Below are 19,079 nucleotides of genomic sequence, written 5' to 3' on the forward strand. Positions count from 1 at the left end.
CTGAGTGAGGAGGGAGGAAGGGGTGGAGGGGTTGTCCGTTTGACCAACATCGATTTGAGCGGAGGTAGTCGACACTCGTGGACGAGCCTTTACCGCGGTGGCAACGTCGGTGTGACAGCTCCCCTTCGCAGCGAGGGAGAGAATGAGAATAGTGGATGTAGTTTGTACAGCGCGGCAACAGAGAAGTCACTTCAAAAGGTGAGCGGAGACAGCTTTAGCGTCTCTGACACACTGTGTTGTCTTCTCCATCTGATTAGCGCTTGTAACGAAACGACCCGTTTGTTACTGTCTTTTCCTGTCCTGTTGTGTTTTCACAACTTGCGCAATCAGCTAGAGATCAGTAAATGAACCCCTGTTCACTCGTTTTAAAACTAGTCGCACGTGCAGGGCTGTTAGAAAGCGCTCGTGTTAACCGTTAATGGAAGTGAAGGTTTGTGCTCGTGAATGTTTTGGGGTTTTTTTTTAGGGAACAGATACGGTTTATGGTGAGAGAAGTTGGCTAACTTCGCAAACCCTCTGTGGTTAAGAGAAGTGTAGGAGCGGTATTCATTTTTGGGAATTTCTGATTTTGCATCACTCTCACGGGCTTTCCAGCTGTTAAATTACGTGTTAACCGTGACAAGACAAGTGTTTAAGAACAGGGAAGATGACTCTGTGTCCTTAATTATCTGGCGTTTCACCCGAACAGCACTAGTCTGGGGTTTTTTCTCACGAAGCAAAGACATTTCTTAATCAGTTTCGCTCTTACCATCTTTAAGTTCCGCATTGTGTTAATGTATGCTTCGCAGGTATGAGAGAAGTGTCAAAATCGGGAACTATAGTTGTGTTCGACACAATGTCCTGTCGTTTTATGTCCGAAAAGCGACATAGTTTTTTAACTGGAGCCAGCTGGGGTTTACTCTGAATATCCCACCACTCAGAAAGCAGACTCCAGCATCCGAAAGTAGGCCAGTAGCTGGTCTGTATGTCATGCTACACCGTGTTTGGTCCCCCCTCTGGAAGGTTAATGGGAGTCTGGCTGGTTCAAATGTGGAGTGGGGGGAGGTTACAGACAGACAGACTCAAGTGAAAGATGTCCAGCAGCTCTAGCTCCCCTGTGTAGGATTGCAGACTCATATTACAGATGTGCATGTTGCTAATGTGCACATTACCTCTTTAATTTAAATATGTACTTGGTAATAGCATGAGAAGTATTGTACAGGCGTATTAAGTCAGTGCTATATTAGGTTTTCATACACACACTTCACAATTCACAGCTGTGTTCTTTTTTTAAAGATGCTGCTTTCTGTTCATATCAGAAAGGTGTTTCTATGTTTTTGCTTCTTGTTGTGAGAACCCCACCCATACGTCACAATTTCCTGCCTCTTTAATTATCTCCTGCATCTGTTCCTAATTATTTTAGTTAAGAACTGATTTGATTTGGTTTCTGTTGTAAAGCTTTTCAGATAGCAATAAATCAAGTCTCAGTAAGTCAACCACCCTTTAATATTAGATTTTCATATATGAGAAAAATAAATCTGTAAATCTGTGTGCACTTACAGATAGGGCATGGCATTTTCAAAAATGAATATTACGTGGATCTCATCGTTTTCAAACCGTCAATTTGATCTAGAGTCCAGCAGCACATGATGACTTTAGGATATGTGTGTGAGTAAAACTTTTCCCTTTAAACATTGTTCTGACTGCAAGCAGGATGTCAGCCACATGTGAGGCAGAGCATGTGAGCCCTTATTTTATTATCCTTGTCTTTTTTTCCTAATGACTCACTAGAATTTGCCTTTTTTAGAACACTGATGTGTTCATTAAGCTTTTATAAATTTGCTGTTTTATATCCCTGCTTAGCAGACTTAAAAGCAATTATGTAGTATTATGTTCTGCGGTATTATAGATAATAAGTAAATCCCTTGGTTAGCACTTGGAGGAAAGGATCATAATTGGCTTTAGTCAAATAAACCATAAACACAGACGCTTTCTTTTTTTTTTACTCTGATACAACATTTACGTCTGTTTATGGTTCACATGTTCGTTTTCAGCCAGGAGTTTGCATTGTTTTCTGTTGGGATAATATTATTACAGCAGAGAAGCAACAATAGTCTTTTTGTTGGTCTGAATGGCGGCTTTATGATAGATTCCAAAGGCTCACAAATGGGCCAGTGTCACAAAAAGCACCGAATAGTGAAGCCTTTTGCCAGCCTTTTAAAGAAAGAAGAAAAAGAAACACTTTACCCCAATAGTGTAACCCGTGAAAGGTTTTCAGTGGCCTTGTCACATGATTAAACCACCTACAGGTAATCTCTGATCATCTTGTTGCAATGCTATCGTGGTCAGAGCTGGGGAGGTGTCATATCGCGTGTGGGGGCTTAGCAGTATAGGCTATAGCTATGTTTATGAAAAGTTGTTCCGAGGCACACTTGAGGCAAGTCCAGGTGTTGGTCTGTTTTTATCAACCAACAAAATAATGTTTAATTTTTGTTTTGCTTTTATTTACTGTATCGTGCTTAAAGCTGTCCGGCCTATTTCAAATGAGAGCTACATCAGAACCAGAAGCTGCAACACTGCTTGTTGATCTGTATGAAAATGTCTCGCACATTGTGTTGTGAGCCATGCTAGGTCGAGATGTCACAAATGGGCTGGTCAAAATCCCTTCATCTGACAGTATTATTCAATCATAATCTATGGTAGGGTAGATGTCACAGAAGCTATTTTGGACAGAAATGAGTAAGATTTTCCTCAAAACATTTCAATATCCCCAGCTATTAGTATTCTACATTTCTCTTTTCAGAGTGACAAGATCCTGGAGTTTGTGTCACCATGCATTGCGTAATAGACCTTTGCACACCCTGAATAGCTTTTCTGTGTTTTTACAGGCTACATACAGACAAACATAGTCACACTCACACCTACACACAACTTGCGTTCCTCATTTGCCAAACCTGTGCTTGCACTCCTAGAAAGAACTTGAAAACTCTGCACAGAAAAGCCAAAGTCATCCAGTGGATTGGAACTTAATAGTATAGTCCGTGAATATCTCAGAATAGTGGGGCATTTATGATGCTTTTATGAAGACTGCGATTGTTAGCACCTTTTAAAATTATATTAATACACAAGGATGATCATATTAAGAAGGCAGTTATAAGAGGGCAAATAGATGATAGATACCAGTGTAATAAGATTACTTTACACTATTATAATCCTTAAGTCTCAAATACAGCATTTTAGCATTTGATCAGTATGTTACTTTATCACAATCATGGTGCAAGAAACTAGGTTTCTGCGAGAACTCATTTTGACAGTTGCATGAGCTAGTTTGTCTATAAATGATCCCAATTCTTTTTCCCACACGCCGTCATTAGTGAAATTGAGGTCACACCGCTGTTGAGATTGTAAATTGTCACTCAGGCTGAAAACTGCTACACCCATGAGGACACGAGTGGTCGGTTCATGGGATAATAGCTGAAATCTTTGTTTGTTTTTTGACATTTGTAGAATGGCTAAAACGGACCATCTTGGAATTTCCCCTCTATGATTGGCTCTGTTTGTGTCTTTTCTAGATGCCACTTTAAATTAGTTTTTGCCCCAAATACTTAACCTCGTTTTGCTGAACTGCTTTAAGTGTCCTTCCAGTGTATGCTGTCCCCCTTCCATAATCCTCTCTTTCTGTCCTTGTAAACAACATTAAAACTGACCGAATCGCACGCGCCGTGTGTAACGGTAAGCCTGGCATTTTTTCTTTTTTCTCTTCAGCTTTTGACTTTGGCCGTGGTCGGCTCTTACTCATTGGGCAACATCCTCTCTTTGTGTTCACCTTCTTGAATTATTTAATCTGTTTGGCTTTCCAAAACCTAGCACTGTGCTGTGGTGGGCAAAATATAATGGTTTGTAAAGAGTGGAAGCTGTATCAGAGGTTACGTTTGAACTTAGTAATGTGACCTGAGCGTTTGCTCTTAATTTAGTGAAGGACGCTTGTTGTGCAGCAAGATGCTTTTGTAAATGGTTAAATATGAGATCTGTCTATCATCAGCATGATTTAAGCATTGCTTTTTTTAAAACCTGTTTTTCTCTGTTTATTAGTCATTCAGCTTCACGTATGAGTTTACTAACATTACCACAACAGTAGTTATTTAAAGTGTGGATATATGTTGGGTTTTGGGTTTTTTTTCTAGCTACACCGCTTATGTTGTGACTGTGTCTTTCTTAAGATGAGGATCCATTTATGAGAATGTGGCTTTCTCTGCAGGATCTGAGGTTTTGTGTTTATGAATATTCTTCCCTTGACATTCTTGTCCTCCTCATACCACTCCTCAAAAAATTGCTTGCACTCTGGGAAACAGGCCTGCGATGGGCTTGCTTCTCTAGCATCTAAAACTTTGTGTGGTCATTGTTATAATTAGACCCCCCCCCTTCCTGCTCTCAAGCCACAGTAATGAACAGAGACTGCTTTCAGTCTGAGTGATACAAGGTGAGGTGAGCCCTCTTCCTCCTGCTCCATCTTGTTTTTTTTCTTTGTCATGAAAGGAAAAAGGGCACATTTGGATGGTGAGTAATGTTGGTATAATCTATGTTCTGTGTGGCTCTCTCTGGAAAAATGATAAGGCAGAGGGACATGGGTAATATAGAGTGCAGCAGGACAAAAAAGTCCTTAGGGACAGCAAGCTATTCTGAGCCTTTGTGCTTTTTCTCAGTCCCTGAGCTCTGGATGTTTCCCCCTGGGCCACAACGTCTGTGTCTGTATTTTCTATGCATAAACACTACAAAAAAGTGAGTGAGATGGGGCGGCGGGGGAAAGGGCCCAGACAGTAAGGAAGACAGGGAATCTTTTGTTAAGGAGACCATAGCTTCTAAGAAGTAAGATTTTCTCTAAGTGGCCTAAGGTGGGTGGTATTATTCTTGTCTCAAATTGTCCTTTGAATTCCTAGTATGGACTTGCTGTTTGCTTCAGCTCAGTCAAGAAAAGATTTAGTACACAGTTTATTTTACTTTGCTATGAGTCAGTAGCCACTATGAGCAAGCCTTGAGAAAAATGCTACTGGCATGGGCACGGTGAAACAAATGGCTCCTGTCCATGCACCATCACACCTGCCAAACATGTTTGTTAGTATGGAGCCATATATAGAAGCTGTTGATGATACTGAGATATCTGAGCTTGTTTTTTATATTAATGTGATCATATTTTGAGCATGTTAAAACGTGGCTTCTAAAAATATGACTTGGTAGCTAAATGTCCATTATATTGTACTTAGGAAAAATTCTCTCTGATTAACTCACCTTGAGTATACAATAATCTTGTTTCAGCTGCTTTGGTCTTGCTTTAATGGAGGTTTCATAACTTAATTTTTTTAGAGGCAAAAATAGTCACTCTTGTGTTTGTTGTAATAATGATTCCTGTTCTCTAAGTAGGTTCTAAGCTTTCTATGACATTCCTCATCTCTTAATAGTGCTCTCAGTTGGCCTCTATTACCATCTAATTTGACCCTGGATGATCATCTTTCTTCGCCCCTGCTTAAAGTAGGGAGGGCACCTCGTGGCCGTTGCTCTCTGTCTGCTTTTTCCAGCTCTTTTCTGCTTCTCTTGGACACATCCGTGCTTACATGCATACACTGTGTGTCTGACACCCATTACAAAACTGGAGCTCTGTTGCCATCTGGGACTTGAGCGTTCATCATGTGGAAATTAAAGCCATGTGGTTGCTTGTAAGCTTCCCTTCTCTGAACTAGAATGACATACTTGTTCTTCACAGCCGCCACAAAGCTACACCACTGAGCTAATGTAATGACAGGGGAAATGGAATGCACCACAGGACATTCTTTCAATTTAATTGTCATAAATTGTTCTGCTAATGACTGTAGTAATTAATACGATTATAAACTTAAGCAACAGATGTATAATTCCACCATATTCTTAATTTGAATTGCTTTTTCATTTGATGTAGGGAAGTGAGAAACCCTTGATAAAGCATCAGATTTAGATCATTTACATCTTAGTCGTGACTCATTAAAAATGTGTTTGTCTTTGACACTTCATGCTTATTAGTACCCTGACAGTGAGGTTGTAAGATCCTCTGCAGGAACAGTGGTGGTTTACAGTACATGTTTATAATAAAATATGCATCTGAAGAGTGAGTGTGAGAGTTTACTCTGCAAGGTAACCAGGCTGAGTTGGTGCATGGTTCAAGCTTGTCTGATCTGAGTGTCCTTTGGCTGACCATGCAGCGCTGACTAATCGTGTGCTCAAAAGAACGAAACATCTGGCGTCTTTTGCTTTGCGTCGCCATCAGCAGTGAGGTTAGTGTTTTGAGTGACAGCCACATAAAATACATTAACGTAAAAATTTGATATTAATAACAATATTAATATCAGATATTAACAACGAATCTGACCTTCGGGATTCAGGTCAACTTTTTTCCAGTATTTCCAAATTTGACCTCAGCTCGTCTCCCTTGTGTTTTTGCCCTTGTGCTGGTACAAACTGTCTGAGGTAGTTTGACTTGAAGGCTTCAGTTCAAGATATCAACCCACACGCACATATTGCAAATATGTTATCGTGTATCTATCTAAATAGGAGTCTAGCGCTTGTGGTTAGTTTCCAGGGCCCTACGGTAAGTTATTGCCAGACTACTTGTAATCCCAAGCTTTCATTCTTACTTGGCGCTTGTATAATCCTCTGTCTTAAATCGGAATCCGCTCGGATTAAGATTGATTATAAGCCAAAAGAGAGATGATCAGAAACCAAGGGAAACAGAAATATGTTTAAATAACATTTGAGAATTGTGTTCTGTTTCCTGTGAGATTAAATATATCTTTTAGTTTTTGAACCGCAGTTAGCTGATAGAACTATAAATGGCCTTTTGGTTTTCAGTGCGGAGAGCTGTTTAAAAGTGTGCTACCAGTAAGTCTTTGAAATAAAGCTACTTGGCTTAATTTTTTTCCTTGCAAAAGCCAGGCTGGTTATGGCTTTATCCATGACATTTTAGAGTATGTGAGCAACATTTAGAGATAGGAAATGTTAGTGATAAATCAGTAAAGGAAGTTTTGACTGCCGCATCACGGCATCACCGCTGAAGACCTTGTAATTAGCTGACTGTGACTCAGAATGCTTTGCAAGCTCTTTGTGGTTACAACTGTGCACTGTGAGCTTATATATGTGAGCCTAATTTAGAGCCCTATGTCATAACAGGAAATGATGTCATCTAAGCCTTAGTTTCTACCCTGTTAGCAACATGGTTGTCAAAACGTAGCCATACAGTTGTTTGTTTTGTTTTTCTTCTTCTGAATGTTCAGCGGTGTTAACCATCTCAAATTCCAGCTTACTGTTTGCTCACTATCTTTCACTATCTCAAGCGGCCGATTTTGTTTCTTTCAAACACATAACCTTTATTCATTCCTTCTGTTTTCTACACAGTTAGACAAACGACACATCCCTGTTCATATTAACTCCCCCAGGTGTGATATTCGTGTGAGGTTTCTCCCACTTGGTGACCTTCTCAGTTGCTTAATCAGATTTTCCATTGAGCTTCCATCTGTTGACACCCTGATCCCGACCACAAGTAACCACCTTCCTGTTCACCACTTAAAAAGGGCAGTAAAGTAAATTACTTTGATGCAGCCACGGATGTAGCCTCAGCTGTTTTCTCTTGTATTTTGCTTATGAGTCATAAGCAAATCACCAGTTGTATTAGTGTGATATGATCTTACTTCTCGGATGAGAGGTGAAACGTCTTCAGAAAACTTAAAGAAGTCCGGTCGCTTTTCTTTCCAAGCTCCTTAGATTACTTTGACCTGGATGACTGAGAACCTACACAGACAGATCAACTGCAGTTTTACTGAAATCTTTCTTGCTGATCACACAGTCCAAGTCTGAAAGAGTTGAAATATTTGTTTAATGGCTGGAGGAAGAAGAATTTTGTCCCACTCTTTCTGTAGTTTTCCTTGAACCTGTTATTGAAGGAGTGGCAGTCACTAGTTTCCTTTTCTTCCTGGCTCAAAAACAATGCTATCAGCAGTGTGGAGACTCAACACAGGAAGAAAGCATCTGAGACCTAATGATGAAGCCCGACAGATGCTTTAATTATTTATTTATTTATTTATTTTTTAAAGAAATTCCCTCAGCAAACAGGACTTTTAAAAAGTAAAATTCCATTGTACAAAGCATAATGAAATGTTATACATATTCGGAGTGTGTGTGTATATATATATATATATATATATATATATATATATATATATTTTATACATTTACAACTTAAATTTATAAACATGTGAAAATGCAGTAAAGCAATCTTCACTTTGATGACCATAAGGGTTAAAGTTGTTGGCATATAAATCAATTAACTCCTCATGCATTTGAATTAAGTTTCACTGGCAGTACCATTAAAGCTGAACTCATAATAACAGAGCACGTTCTCTTGGCATAACCTTGCTTACACATCCGTGTTGTGTGACGTTCCTACTAAGTCATTGCATTAAAATAAGATTAGTCCTCGATATTCACTTAAATTCAGTGCATGTCTTAGAAGAGAAACATAAATTAAACTTTTGATAATTGTGAAAATACAATTAAATCAAGAGGGCTTAAAAATTCGATTAATTAAGAAAAACAATTATGTAGCTTTACAATGTGGTGCCATGACACTCCACACATCAACTCCGATGTTAAAAAACATTGTGTGCATAGTTAAAGTATTCAGTGCAATTCAGTTTTATTTATATAGCACCAGATCACAACAATAGTTGCCTTAACGTGCTCAGCTTTTTATTAATTTATTTCTTTACGACTTTCTTAGCCTATGATAAATACACTAGTAAGACCACATTATCTGATCATGTGATATAGGTAAGATAAGCCTTTGGTTACCGAGCTCACCTCACAGACGGTTTACACAGCTGTTCAGAAAGTATGCTGATGCCATCAAAACCCTGAAATGGCTCAAGCTGAGGTGGATGAGAAAAAGGGAAATTTTGAAAAGGAAAGCAAAGAGCAACAGAGTCCATTTGTTCAGAGGTCTGGTTTCACTGAGCACCTGTTTCTACTGTGGCAAACCTCTTCCATTATTAGGCTTAATTGTAGGAGAGTCCCAAGAAGTGCTCATATTTCAGCAGCACTGGATACCTTTTTATGTGTGTGGGAAGACACCGTTACAGGTACTGAGAAACAAATTGCATCCTGAACTTGTACGTTTTGTGAATTGTAGATCGCTTCAAATGCAATGTCTCCTGTCAGCACAATGAGTAAGGGTCTGCAGGGAAAAGTTAAAGGGTCTTTGTGTGAGATGACAGGTGCATTCACACCTGTTGCTGCTTGGCATGCTACGAAAGATCTACTGCCTGAGGTTTCTGTTGGCTGCATGTGTCGAGAATCAGTATAACATAGTATTATTCCAAAGGGCTGACTTATTATACTAATTTCCTGTGTAACCTTTTTAAAACAAACACTCTTCAAAAAGTCAATGTGAAGAATTGCATTGGACAATACCATGCAAGCTAATTCAGACAGCCAACTCTAACTGCACTGCGTCATAAACATGTAACATGCCTCATCCGTTATATTCCATATTTAAATTTCTAAATTTCCTACTCGCTCTGACATGTCAGTGCCGCTGCATTGCTTCGTACTGTTTCAAGCCCTCTACCAACTCCAGCATACACTCATAGGCTGTTTACCTCACAATTTCTGTATGTGTCATATTTTTATGGAGGGATCTCGTTAAGTTTAATGCAAGGAGATTGTAGCAGTTTTATGTTACAGTTATCTCTTTTACATCCAAGCAACATTTTATATCATGGATCAAGTGTGTAATTATCCTACCATACCAATCAGCAGTAAATCAATATTTACCTCAATATTAGGTCAATATTCTTCCACATACCCAATGTATATGCCAATGCATTGGCATATACACAGGTTAAGAGAGATTACTCTCTTAATCTATTTCTGTGTGTTTTCTTATAGATTTTGACATGAAGAAGGACATAGACACATTAATAGCAGAAGAACGGGCTGAAATCATCTCTAAATATGACAAGGTAGGTGTTTACAGGAAAACCTGTGACTGTGAACATTTCCATAGTGACCAATTTGTGGTTACACTTAGGATATTTTTGCAAAGCATAATGCATTTGTAGAGGTGTAGCCACAGAAGATTGTCACGTTTCATTTGGAGGATACTACACAGATCAGCATTCACACGCTCCCTACCTTTGCATGGGCTCAATTGCATCTGTCAGGAAGGCAGAACATCATCAGAAAATGTCAAGGCATGTGCTCATGTCTCAGGCTCCTAATTTAAAATGTAGTGCACTGACTCGCAGGGTTTAAAGAGGAAAATAATGGATCTGTCCAAATATGCATGATTTGAACTGTTTGTGTTTCAGGGCAGGCAGGAGGGTGTCAGCATTGATCCGTGGGAGGATGCTGACTACAGCATTTATAAAATCACAGACCGCTTTGGCTTCCTGCAGTAAGTACATTTGAAGCTTTGGTCTCTACCTTGCACTATTTTAAATTTGTGCACATTCCCTTGCATTGAATTGGTCCCATCGTTCTGTCTATGCTACTTCTCAGATTATGATGATTTTTTTTATCATTATAAAATGTAGATTACTCTCTTAATCTACCGCTTTGATACATATTGTGTATTCCTGCCCTTCTCCAGTGAGGAAGAGCTTCCAACACCCAGTGTGCTTGAAGAAAAGGTATGAACATTTTAACGTATAGCTACTTCATATTTTTACCATATTTTTACCATTCAAGTGATCTATTTATGTCCGACTCTCACATGCACTGAACCACATGTTGTTTTGTCTTTCTTCTCTCCAGCAAAAGCAGCAGGAGCTCGAGCGAGTTGAGAAATGGCTGAAGATGGTGAAGAAATGGGACAAATACAAGAGCAGTGAAAAGGTCGATAGTCACCCATCAACATTCAGACACCAACATGTCTTAATTTAGCCCATGCTTCCTTTTTTCTGCTTGGCTATCTGATGTACTATTTCTGTTTCTTTTTATAATCTGTTTTCCATTCCTCTTTTAAGCACAGCTCACTCCTTTATCCATCTCCTCTTACCAGACTATCGTGAGGAGATGGATAAAAAAAAAAAAAAACAAGTACATGAGTGTATGAGATGAATCCGTGTCAATCTAGAGAGCTAAAAGGCGTACACCTCAAGAAGCATTCAAACGTGATGCTGTCCCTCTGTCTGTTTTTGCCGCCTCATGAAGAGCCTGTGTTCATGTGTTCCTGTCACATCTGTTTCAGCTGGCGAAGCGTGTATATAAAGGTATTCCTCTCCAACTTAGAGGACAAGCTTGGGCCTTGCTTTTAGACATAGAGAAGGTGAAACAACATGGTAAATATGAGGTAAGCTATTAAAATTGTTGGCAATTTTCTATGATTTTGAGAAACTGTGTCCTGGTTTTTATACACAGAAATGTCATTCCCCTGTTATCCAGAAAATGAAGCAGCAGGCTCGTAACTTCTCCACAGAAATTAAGCAGATAGACTTGGATGTTAACAGAACCTTCAGGAACCACATCATGTTCATGGATCGCTTTGGAGTCAAGTGAGTTCTTAGCTTCACTCAGGAGGAAGCTGAAGTATTTCATTGTATCCACATGTAACACATTATACACACATACAAACTGTTAAACCTTGGTTGTTTTTTTTTGGGTTTTTTGTTACAAGTGGCCTCGTCAGGTTTTTTTGTTTTGTTTTGTCAGGTCACATGTCCAGGTTTCCCCTGACAGAGGTTCCTGCAGGGTGTGACCTCTGACCTAAACGTTGCAGTAGCCCTGTCCCCTCCCCACTTACACACGCACTCACACAGTGCCATGCACACACACACAAAACCAAAGATGTGGTTTCCTCCTCTCTGCATTTTATTAGCCTTCCTGTCAGTGCGCAAAGCCCCACAGGAAATGGCATTATACAGAAATGTGCGCTGGCGTCACATGTACTGTAATACCACTGCAACAACAGAAACTTATATCACCAAATGTACACAGACTTACCTTCCAAACACTAAATACCTTCTTGTGTTTCTCATTGTATTTGCTTGGGGCAAGGCGCTGTTATGTGTTACTCTTCACTCTGAGTGTGTAACTGAGTGCTCTGTTTTTGCCCTTTGTAATGTACTTCCCCTCCAATTCAAAGCCACCGAGTCCAAATAGACCAAAACACCGCTCCATCCTGCCTGGCTGCCCACTCCTTCCCTGCAAGTCAGCAGCTGTCTCACACACACTGAGAAACTGACAGCTATTTAAAGCTCCTTTCCTGTCTCTGTCCCTGTCCATAAGACATCTATTTACTATAGAAGCCTGTGGGGGCATTGTCCTATCTACATCTGCGTACATTAGATCTGTTACTATCCCTACGCCGTGTGCACGTTGTACACATTAGCCTACACACATTGGCTGCCTGTGTTCAAGGTCTGAAGCAGTTGTAATCAGATGTAATTTCTGGAACATCTGTGGGGCTTTCCGTATATGACAGCATATTTTCACATATCATGAACAAAATATATACTTCTCTACTTCACAAGGTCAGCCATTACGAAAAGAAAACCATAAAAGTTATCTTTTTGGACATCTTTTTTTTCAGCCATAAAAGAAGTCCTGTCACACATTAAAACTTAAATGTGTAGCAACAATACTGAGGGTTGATTAAGCGACTGGGTGGATAAAATAATTGGTTCAATTGAACCGCTTTACTCCAACACAGCGTTTCAGTTTGTTTGTTTGTTTTAACTGGTGGCTTCTCTGTTCTCTCTCCAGGCAACAGGCGCTGTTTCACGTACTAGCTGCTTACTCTGTCTACAACACGGTGAGCAAATTTGTCCGTGTATCTGTGTCCGTACTTACGGTAACATTGTGTTGCATAATATGGAGGAGTCTTGTGTACACTAGCTGCACAGGAACAAGCAGCACATCCATCAAGAGTGTTAGTGTCTGTACAGTGGAAAACAGGCCAAGCTATCCAGACCCATCTGTTGTCACTCTTGTTTAAAGCCTTAGGAGAGATCTTTTATTTATGACTGGCTTGGCCTAATTGTACAGCAACACAGTGTAGCAGATAGACCATTGTTCACACTATTAGACCAACTTCCCCCTTTTGACAATATTTTAGCTTCAGGACAAGTATTAAGCCAATTCACTCTCTTTTGTTCTAAGATTTTATTCTGTCTTAATGTAAGATGCCTTGTTTCCAGCTAAGCGCAGCTTTTAGAAAAACAAACCTCACATCCTCATTTCTCATAGAAGCCAAGTTGGTTACTTTTCACTTAGCAGTCATCTAAACAGTGTCTCTGCACCAGTGTCTTTGAATCACAGTTGTGGATCTGAAGGCAGAGATAATGAGTTTTTCATGCATCTGCTTGAGGGTCTCAGTGTATTTTTCCAAGTGTTTCTCTTTGCATGGTGAAATTCAGAGTTTACAGACATGCACAGAATCAACCAGCACTCGTATGCATTTGTATCCTGTGTCTGAACACTTACATCTATCATTTGCATTCATATTGAACAGATTTTAATATTCCTACGCTTTTCAACTAGCAGAAATTTAGCAATAGACTTTTGAAGAGTACACCACACGCAGGCAAGCCAAAGTCTGTTTTTCTGATTGGTTTTTGTAGTCGATTCCTGTGTGGTAGAGGTGTTTGAGCCAGAGGAAATGGGCATGTGTCGTTCCCTTTTTCCTTTTTCCCCTCTTCTCACACACTGCTCAGAAGAAACTGGGTCAGTAGGAGAGCCAAGAGAGAAAAGGGAAGAGAGAGATGGAGGGGGGGAGGCATGTTTGTTCTTTTTGCCTATGTGATGGTAGTGAAGAATGTGGGGAATGTGTAGTTTAACCTCACCATAACCCTAACTGTATTTATGCTTTTCCTTGGAAGGATATTCTGGTGTGTCCGTTGGTAGCTACACAATAAATCAGCCTTAATATGGACAAATACTAAGCATGTGTCTGTGTTTGCATGTATGTGCTTGCCAAGGGCTAGTTTAGTTTAAGTCACTGAATCATTGTGAAGTCATATTGTCAGTAATTGAAGCCGGATGCATGACATTACTGAGAGTCTTTGATTGGCTAGTGTACATATTTGTACAATCCAGGTTTGAAGTGCTGATAATACCAACACTACATCTTGTTGTGTACAGTAAAACTTCCAGAGTCTGTCTTCAGACCTCATAAGACATTCAGATGCTCTCTGTTCCCTCATTTCTTAGCGTGTGTGTGTGCGTGTGTGTGTGTGCGTGTGTGTGTGTGTGTTTGCTCTATTAAATTATGAATACTTCCTCTCATTTGCCCGTTCTGTTTAACTAAAGCCATTTCTGCTCCTGTCTTCCCCCAGGAGGTGAGCTACTGCCAGGGGATGAGTCAGATCGCTGCCATCTTGCTCATGTACCTGAATGAGGAGGATGCCTTCTGGGCTCTGTCCCAACTCCTTACCGACAACAAGCATTCCATGCACGGTGAGACAGAGATGGGAAACAGGAAAGCACAGCTAATTAATGTCTGGGAAGTAACTGTACTGTTTAAAACCAATTAAAAATATAAGGATCCTTTACTAACTTTAGTAATCGTTTTCTCTTTAATTTGTATATAATACATCTCTGCTATCGCCATACACAATTTATAGTCATGCTGACTAATTTTTTTCCCCTCCCTGCTAGGGTTCTTCATCCCGGGATTTCCCAAGCTGCACCGTTTCCAGGCTCATCATGAGCTAATCCTGTCCAAAATGCTGCCTAAGCTCAAGAAACACCTGGTGAGTAGCAGACTGATGACTGATGCCTTCCATCCATCCTTCCATCCACAAGAGTAATTGAGCTCTTTGAAACCTTAGATGTTCAGACTCATTTCAAACAATCAGGTCATTTCTCATTTTTTTGATTAATTCATGTTGCAAAGGGCCGCATGTTGCAGATCTTAGATTCCAGAGTATTTGGAAAGCGAGATTTATAACTGAAAACAAATTCTAAGGCAGAGTTTCGCATTCATTCCTGCTCCACAGGACAAGGAGCAGATGACAACAGGGATTTACACCACAAAATGGTTTCTGCAGTGCTTCATTGAAAGAGTGAGTATTTGGATTTCCTCCAGATCTTCACTGTTTTTTCGGGGGGGTTATATCTAGTCCCATTAATGAGTGCCTCACAATGCTTTCTTTTACTTTCACTTTTAAATTAGAACTACACCTATGGCAGTTTTATTATGTTTTGATGAGACTGACTCTTAAATTAACAGACACCTTTCACCCTCACCCTGCGTTTATGGGACATCTACATATTGGAAGGGGAGAAGATGCTATCTGCTATGGCTTACACTATCCTCAAGTTACACAAAAGTGAGTATGAGGCTGTGCCATGCCGCGCTTTATCCCTAGATACGGCCGCGGCTGCTGTTGCTACACGAGTGAGTGTTACTGTGTGGATTACATCGCACGCTTCCTCTCGGTTGGCTGCTTCCTAACTGGATGGCTTACATAACAGAAGTAGTCGGTTGCTGTGGAGAAGAATCAAAAGCTGATTTTTCATTGGGTGGCATACTCTAGCACTGGCTCGGCACATTGGTTGATTTCTTGCAAAACAACTCCTTTAACAGGCCAATTCTTTACTTGGCATCTCTTTACTTGGTATCTTTAAACATTACATCTGAGCTTAACTACTCTTTTTAACAGTAACATTTCTATTCCTGACCTCATGGAGATGATCCTCATAGATTACTTTGCTCCTCCTTTGTCTGTATTGTGTGTGTAATCAGAGCGCCTGCAGAAACTTCAGTTAGAGGACCTGAGAGAATTTCTTCAGGAGCAGCTGGCTGCTTCTTTCTTCATGCCTGATGATGCTGTAGTTGAACAGTTGCAGACAGCAATGACTGAACTACGCAGTAAAAAGCTGGACCAACCTCCTCCAGGTGCACCTATGTTCTTTTACAGGCTTCCCCCCCCATCCTAAGCTTCTTTGTCCACAGCGTTTGTCTTGTAATAACCCACAAATTCTGTTTCCTTTTTTAGCCAAGTCAGATGAGTTACCCAAGAAGCCTCTGGGTCAAGAGAGACCAGTACTCCTTCTCCCATTGCAGCCTGACTCTTCTGTGGAGGTCAAAATAAGTCCGCAGTCTGAGAGCCAGCCCAGTACAGATACCCAGGAAACAGTTGGCATCACCCCACATCAGCCTCCCTCCCTTGAAGAGCCCCAGGAATCAAGAAGCCTCTCCAGGCCAAACACACCTAGTTTGCCTTCACCAGACCCTGTTGTGGTTCACACACAAGGGACACCATCTTCTCTGAGGCCTTGTCAAAATCCTCCGATCCCTCCAAAAGTAGGGGTAAGAAGAGATGTTAAGGAATTGTTCCCAGCAGTTAGTCAAGAGAGGGGCAACGAGGAAAACGAGACCTCAGTCACAGAGATCCAAGAAGAACCTGTGGATTGGCCTCCACCCTATGAGCCCCCTCCCTTGGATATGCATACAATGGAAGCTGAGGAGGAAATCATGGATCTCCCCGATCTACCACCTCCACCTTTCATTTTCCCTAACCAGATTGACCAAATGCCACTGGGAGGTTGTTCGCCCCATCTGGGAGCTAGGACTGGCCCGGGTATCCAGCAGTGCTCTCACTCCCCCCGCTCAGCCTCACCACTGGTCAATCAAATTAAGCTATCCCCAAAACTATACCCTAAACCTCCGACATCACTTGACATTATGCAGAAAAAACCTTTGCCCTCAAAACCCTCCCCCAATCGTGCCTTCACAGATTCGTCTTCCTCTCCCAGAATTCCCCCAAAGCCAACCAAGTTCCCAGTCTCTCTATACGTCCCGGTATCTGCAGGAGATAGACGGCCTTCTAACACCTCACAGTATGACAACCTTTCGGAGGTTGATGAAGATGACCGTAATCTAGAAAGAGTGCTGAGCTCCACTCCTGAGGAAATTCCTAGCCTGCACAACAACCCATCATACAACAGAGAATATGACCCTGCTGTGTACCCTCTGCCTCCACCTCCTGTCTACATGCATCACTCTGCTTCCCCTCCCTCACTATGTGCCCTTCCCAGTTTGCCACAAGAACCAGAATATGCAGGAGAGGGCAGTTGGGTGGAGGATCCTATCCTTGCCCCTCCTCCACCTAGTTTTGCCGACAGACTTAGTCCCCTCCAATGCACCACTGCCAGCTGTTCAGACCCGCACAAAGCCATGTCACCCGGTTATTCTAAGCCTTTCTCCAGGGGCCCCAGAGACCATTCTGCCTTCCCAGCACCGCTGTTGTACACCGGGTCACCTCCGACTCACTTAAGATCCTCAGGACAGTCAGAAGTAGGAGTAGCTTTGGTCCAGTCCAGTCCAGACTTTTGCAGGGTGCCTCAAAGTGGACATCAGTTGCCCAAGTCGGTGACATTTTAAAGTGTTATACAAATGTTACTGAGTTATTGATTTTGACAATATGCTTGGGATTCTCTGTTACTGCTTGTCTAGTTTTCAAAGACATTTTCAAGGTGAAAGGCCAGTAAGTTTTAAATTTGTTGTGTGTGTGCTCGCGTGTGCTCATGCTTCGTGTATTAGATTCTTGCACCTTCTTTTATGGGCAGTGGTGTCAAATTTGTATTTAAATTCTGTTGGCTGCACAGAAAAAGTGTTAACTTGCCTGCTCTTGTTGTCATGTGAGAAAATGAGGTTTCAGTTTTTTGGATTGTAATAAGAAATTTTCAGACTGTTTGTCCATACAACCTGCGCATTTCACCATTGGTTTGTTTCTCTCTGTTTAACAGTGTCCCAACAAAGTGTCTTAACCTTATCATTGTGCACTGAGGGTTGCAACTCTAACACAAGGGCTTTGAGGCTGCCAAATGAGACCTTGCAACCAAAGCCTGTACATTTATGCTGAATTTATATCAAACTGTGAGCAGGCTCACATATCTAACAGTATATCAAACTGTAATGAGAAACTGTTATTATTCTTTACAGAATTTTTAGGTCAGTACTTGATTTAAAAAAGGACCACTAATGCAGTGCACAGGCAAACCTTTCAGAGAGTTTAAAGCTGTATCCACCAGCAGCAATATGAAACGATGTGATACTTCTCTGCTTTAAATACTGAAGTTTATATCACATGAAGCCTGGTCAGGTCAGCTATTTCCCAGGCAGGTAGCAGTGGGTACTTTGTTTGTCTTTTTAATTTCTTTGTTTGGATGCTTTTGTTTTTCAAAGTAATAGTTCCAGTGTTATCTGTTTGTCTAATACTTGATCTCACAGCAATAATGTACTGTGTATATAAACATGCATGTATCAAATTTAATTAAGGAAAGACTAAAATGAGGTTTTATTCCATCACATCAGCAGTTTCTCAGTAAAATCCATTGACACTTTATTTGAGAGTAGCGCCATCTAGTGTTCAGTGGTAGAATAGACTCAAAGACCGAGATGCTTTTTGGGAAACTACTTCTGCTTGTTAATAGTTCCTCCTTTTATTCTTGGTTATGAATGTGCACATATTCAGAGACTTATACATGAGCAAATCCCATATCTCACTGTTTAAAACTGATATAAACCAGGAAGAAAAATTCATCTGAGTTTCTTCACATACTTTAGAGCTATTGGTGACTTTAGTGTTTTATTTAATTGCTATAAGGACTTTTTTTTGAGAAATGGAAGTTGAGCCATAATATAAAATACAAGGAACTACTGTATAGTCAAACATGTTTATGTTCTTACAATTATGACATTGTATGTAAACATCAGTTTTGGGTTTTGTTTTGTTTTTTTGCACTGACATTTGTTATTACAGACTTTGCCGTTCTTAATGTTTTTTTTTTTTTTATGGAATTACAAATTCGTGCTAAAGTCTTTGGTCTAGGTTTGCAGACTCACTGTACATTCTTGTCTAACAACTTGGACCTTAGCTCCCACACAAGTATATTTTGGCTTGCTGGAGTATTCTGTCATGTGACCTGCCCACCAATTGTGGATCAGTACTCCTTTTATGGATCTGTTTGGCATCAGTGAGATTTGGGCTCAGACCAAAGCTTTTGTGCAGTTATGCAACTATGAGTTTTATAAAGAGACAAACCCGGGTTATCTGTTCTTTTTTTTTTTTTTC

At 40.5% G+C, this 19,079-nt stretch overlaps 1 protein-coding gene across 1 annotated transcript; it reads left to right on the top strand.

Moving 5' to 3' along the window:
- Nucleotides 1-34: 34 nt before the first annotated feature.
- On the top strand, nt 35-19,053 carry si:dkeyp-19e1.3 (TBC1 domain family member 3K). Its single transcript, XM_040025225.1, has 14 exons — nt 35-198; nt 9,946-10,019; nt 10,368-10,453; nt 10,649-10,688; nt 10,813-10,893; nt 11,249-11,350; nt 11,443-11,552; nt 12,763-12,811; nt 14,334-14,454; nt 14,656-14,750; nt 14,997-15,062; nt 15,230-15,329; nt 15,746-15,898; nt 15,999-19,053. The coding sequence occupies exons 2-14, from the start codon at nt 9,954-9,956 to the stop codon at nt 17,384-17,386; spliced, it is 2,457 nt and encodes an 818-aa protein (XP_039881159.1). The 5' UTR covers nt 35-198; nt 9,946-9,953; the 3' UTR covers nt 17,387-19,053.
- Nucleotides 19,054-19,079: the final 26 nt, after the last annotated feature.

Source organism: Simochromis diagramma, unplaced genomic scaffold (genome assembly GCF_900408965.1).
Source record: "Simochromis diagramma unplaced genomic scaffold, fSimDia1.1 OVJJ01000293.1, whole genome shotgun sequence".
Classification (NCBI taxonomy): Eukaryota; Metazoa; Chordata; class Actinopteri; order Cichliformes; family Cichlidae; genus Simochromis; species Simochromis diagramma.

What these genes read in the sequence shown, in the direction of transcription:
- si:dkeyp-19e1.3 (XM_040025225.1), top strand. Translation starts at nt 9,954, where the DNA reads ATGAAGAAGGACATAGACACATTAATAGCAGAAGAACGGGCTGAAATC. An exon ending in CTTACTCTGTCTACAACACG is followed by an intron (nt 12,812 to 14,333) that starts GTGAGCAAATTT and finishes GTCTTCCCCCAG; the next exon opens with GAGGTGAGCTACTGCCAGGG. An exon ending in CAACAAGCATTCCATGCACG is followed by an intron (nt 14,455 to 14,655) that starts GTGAGACAGAGA and finishes CCTCCCTGCTAG; the next exon opens with GGTTCTTCATCCCGGGATTT.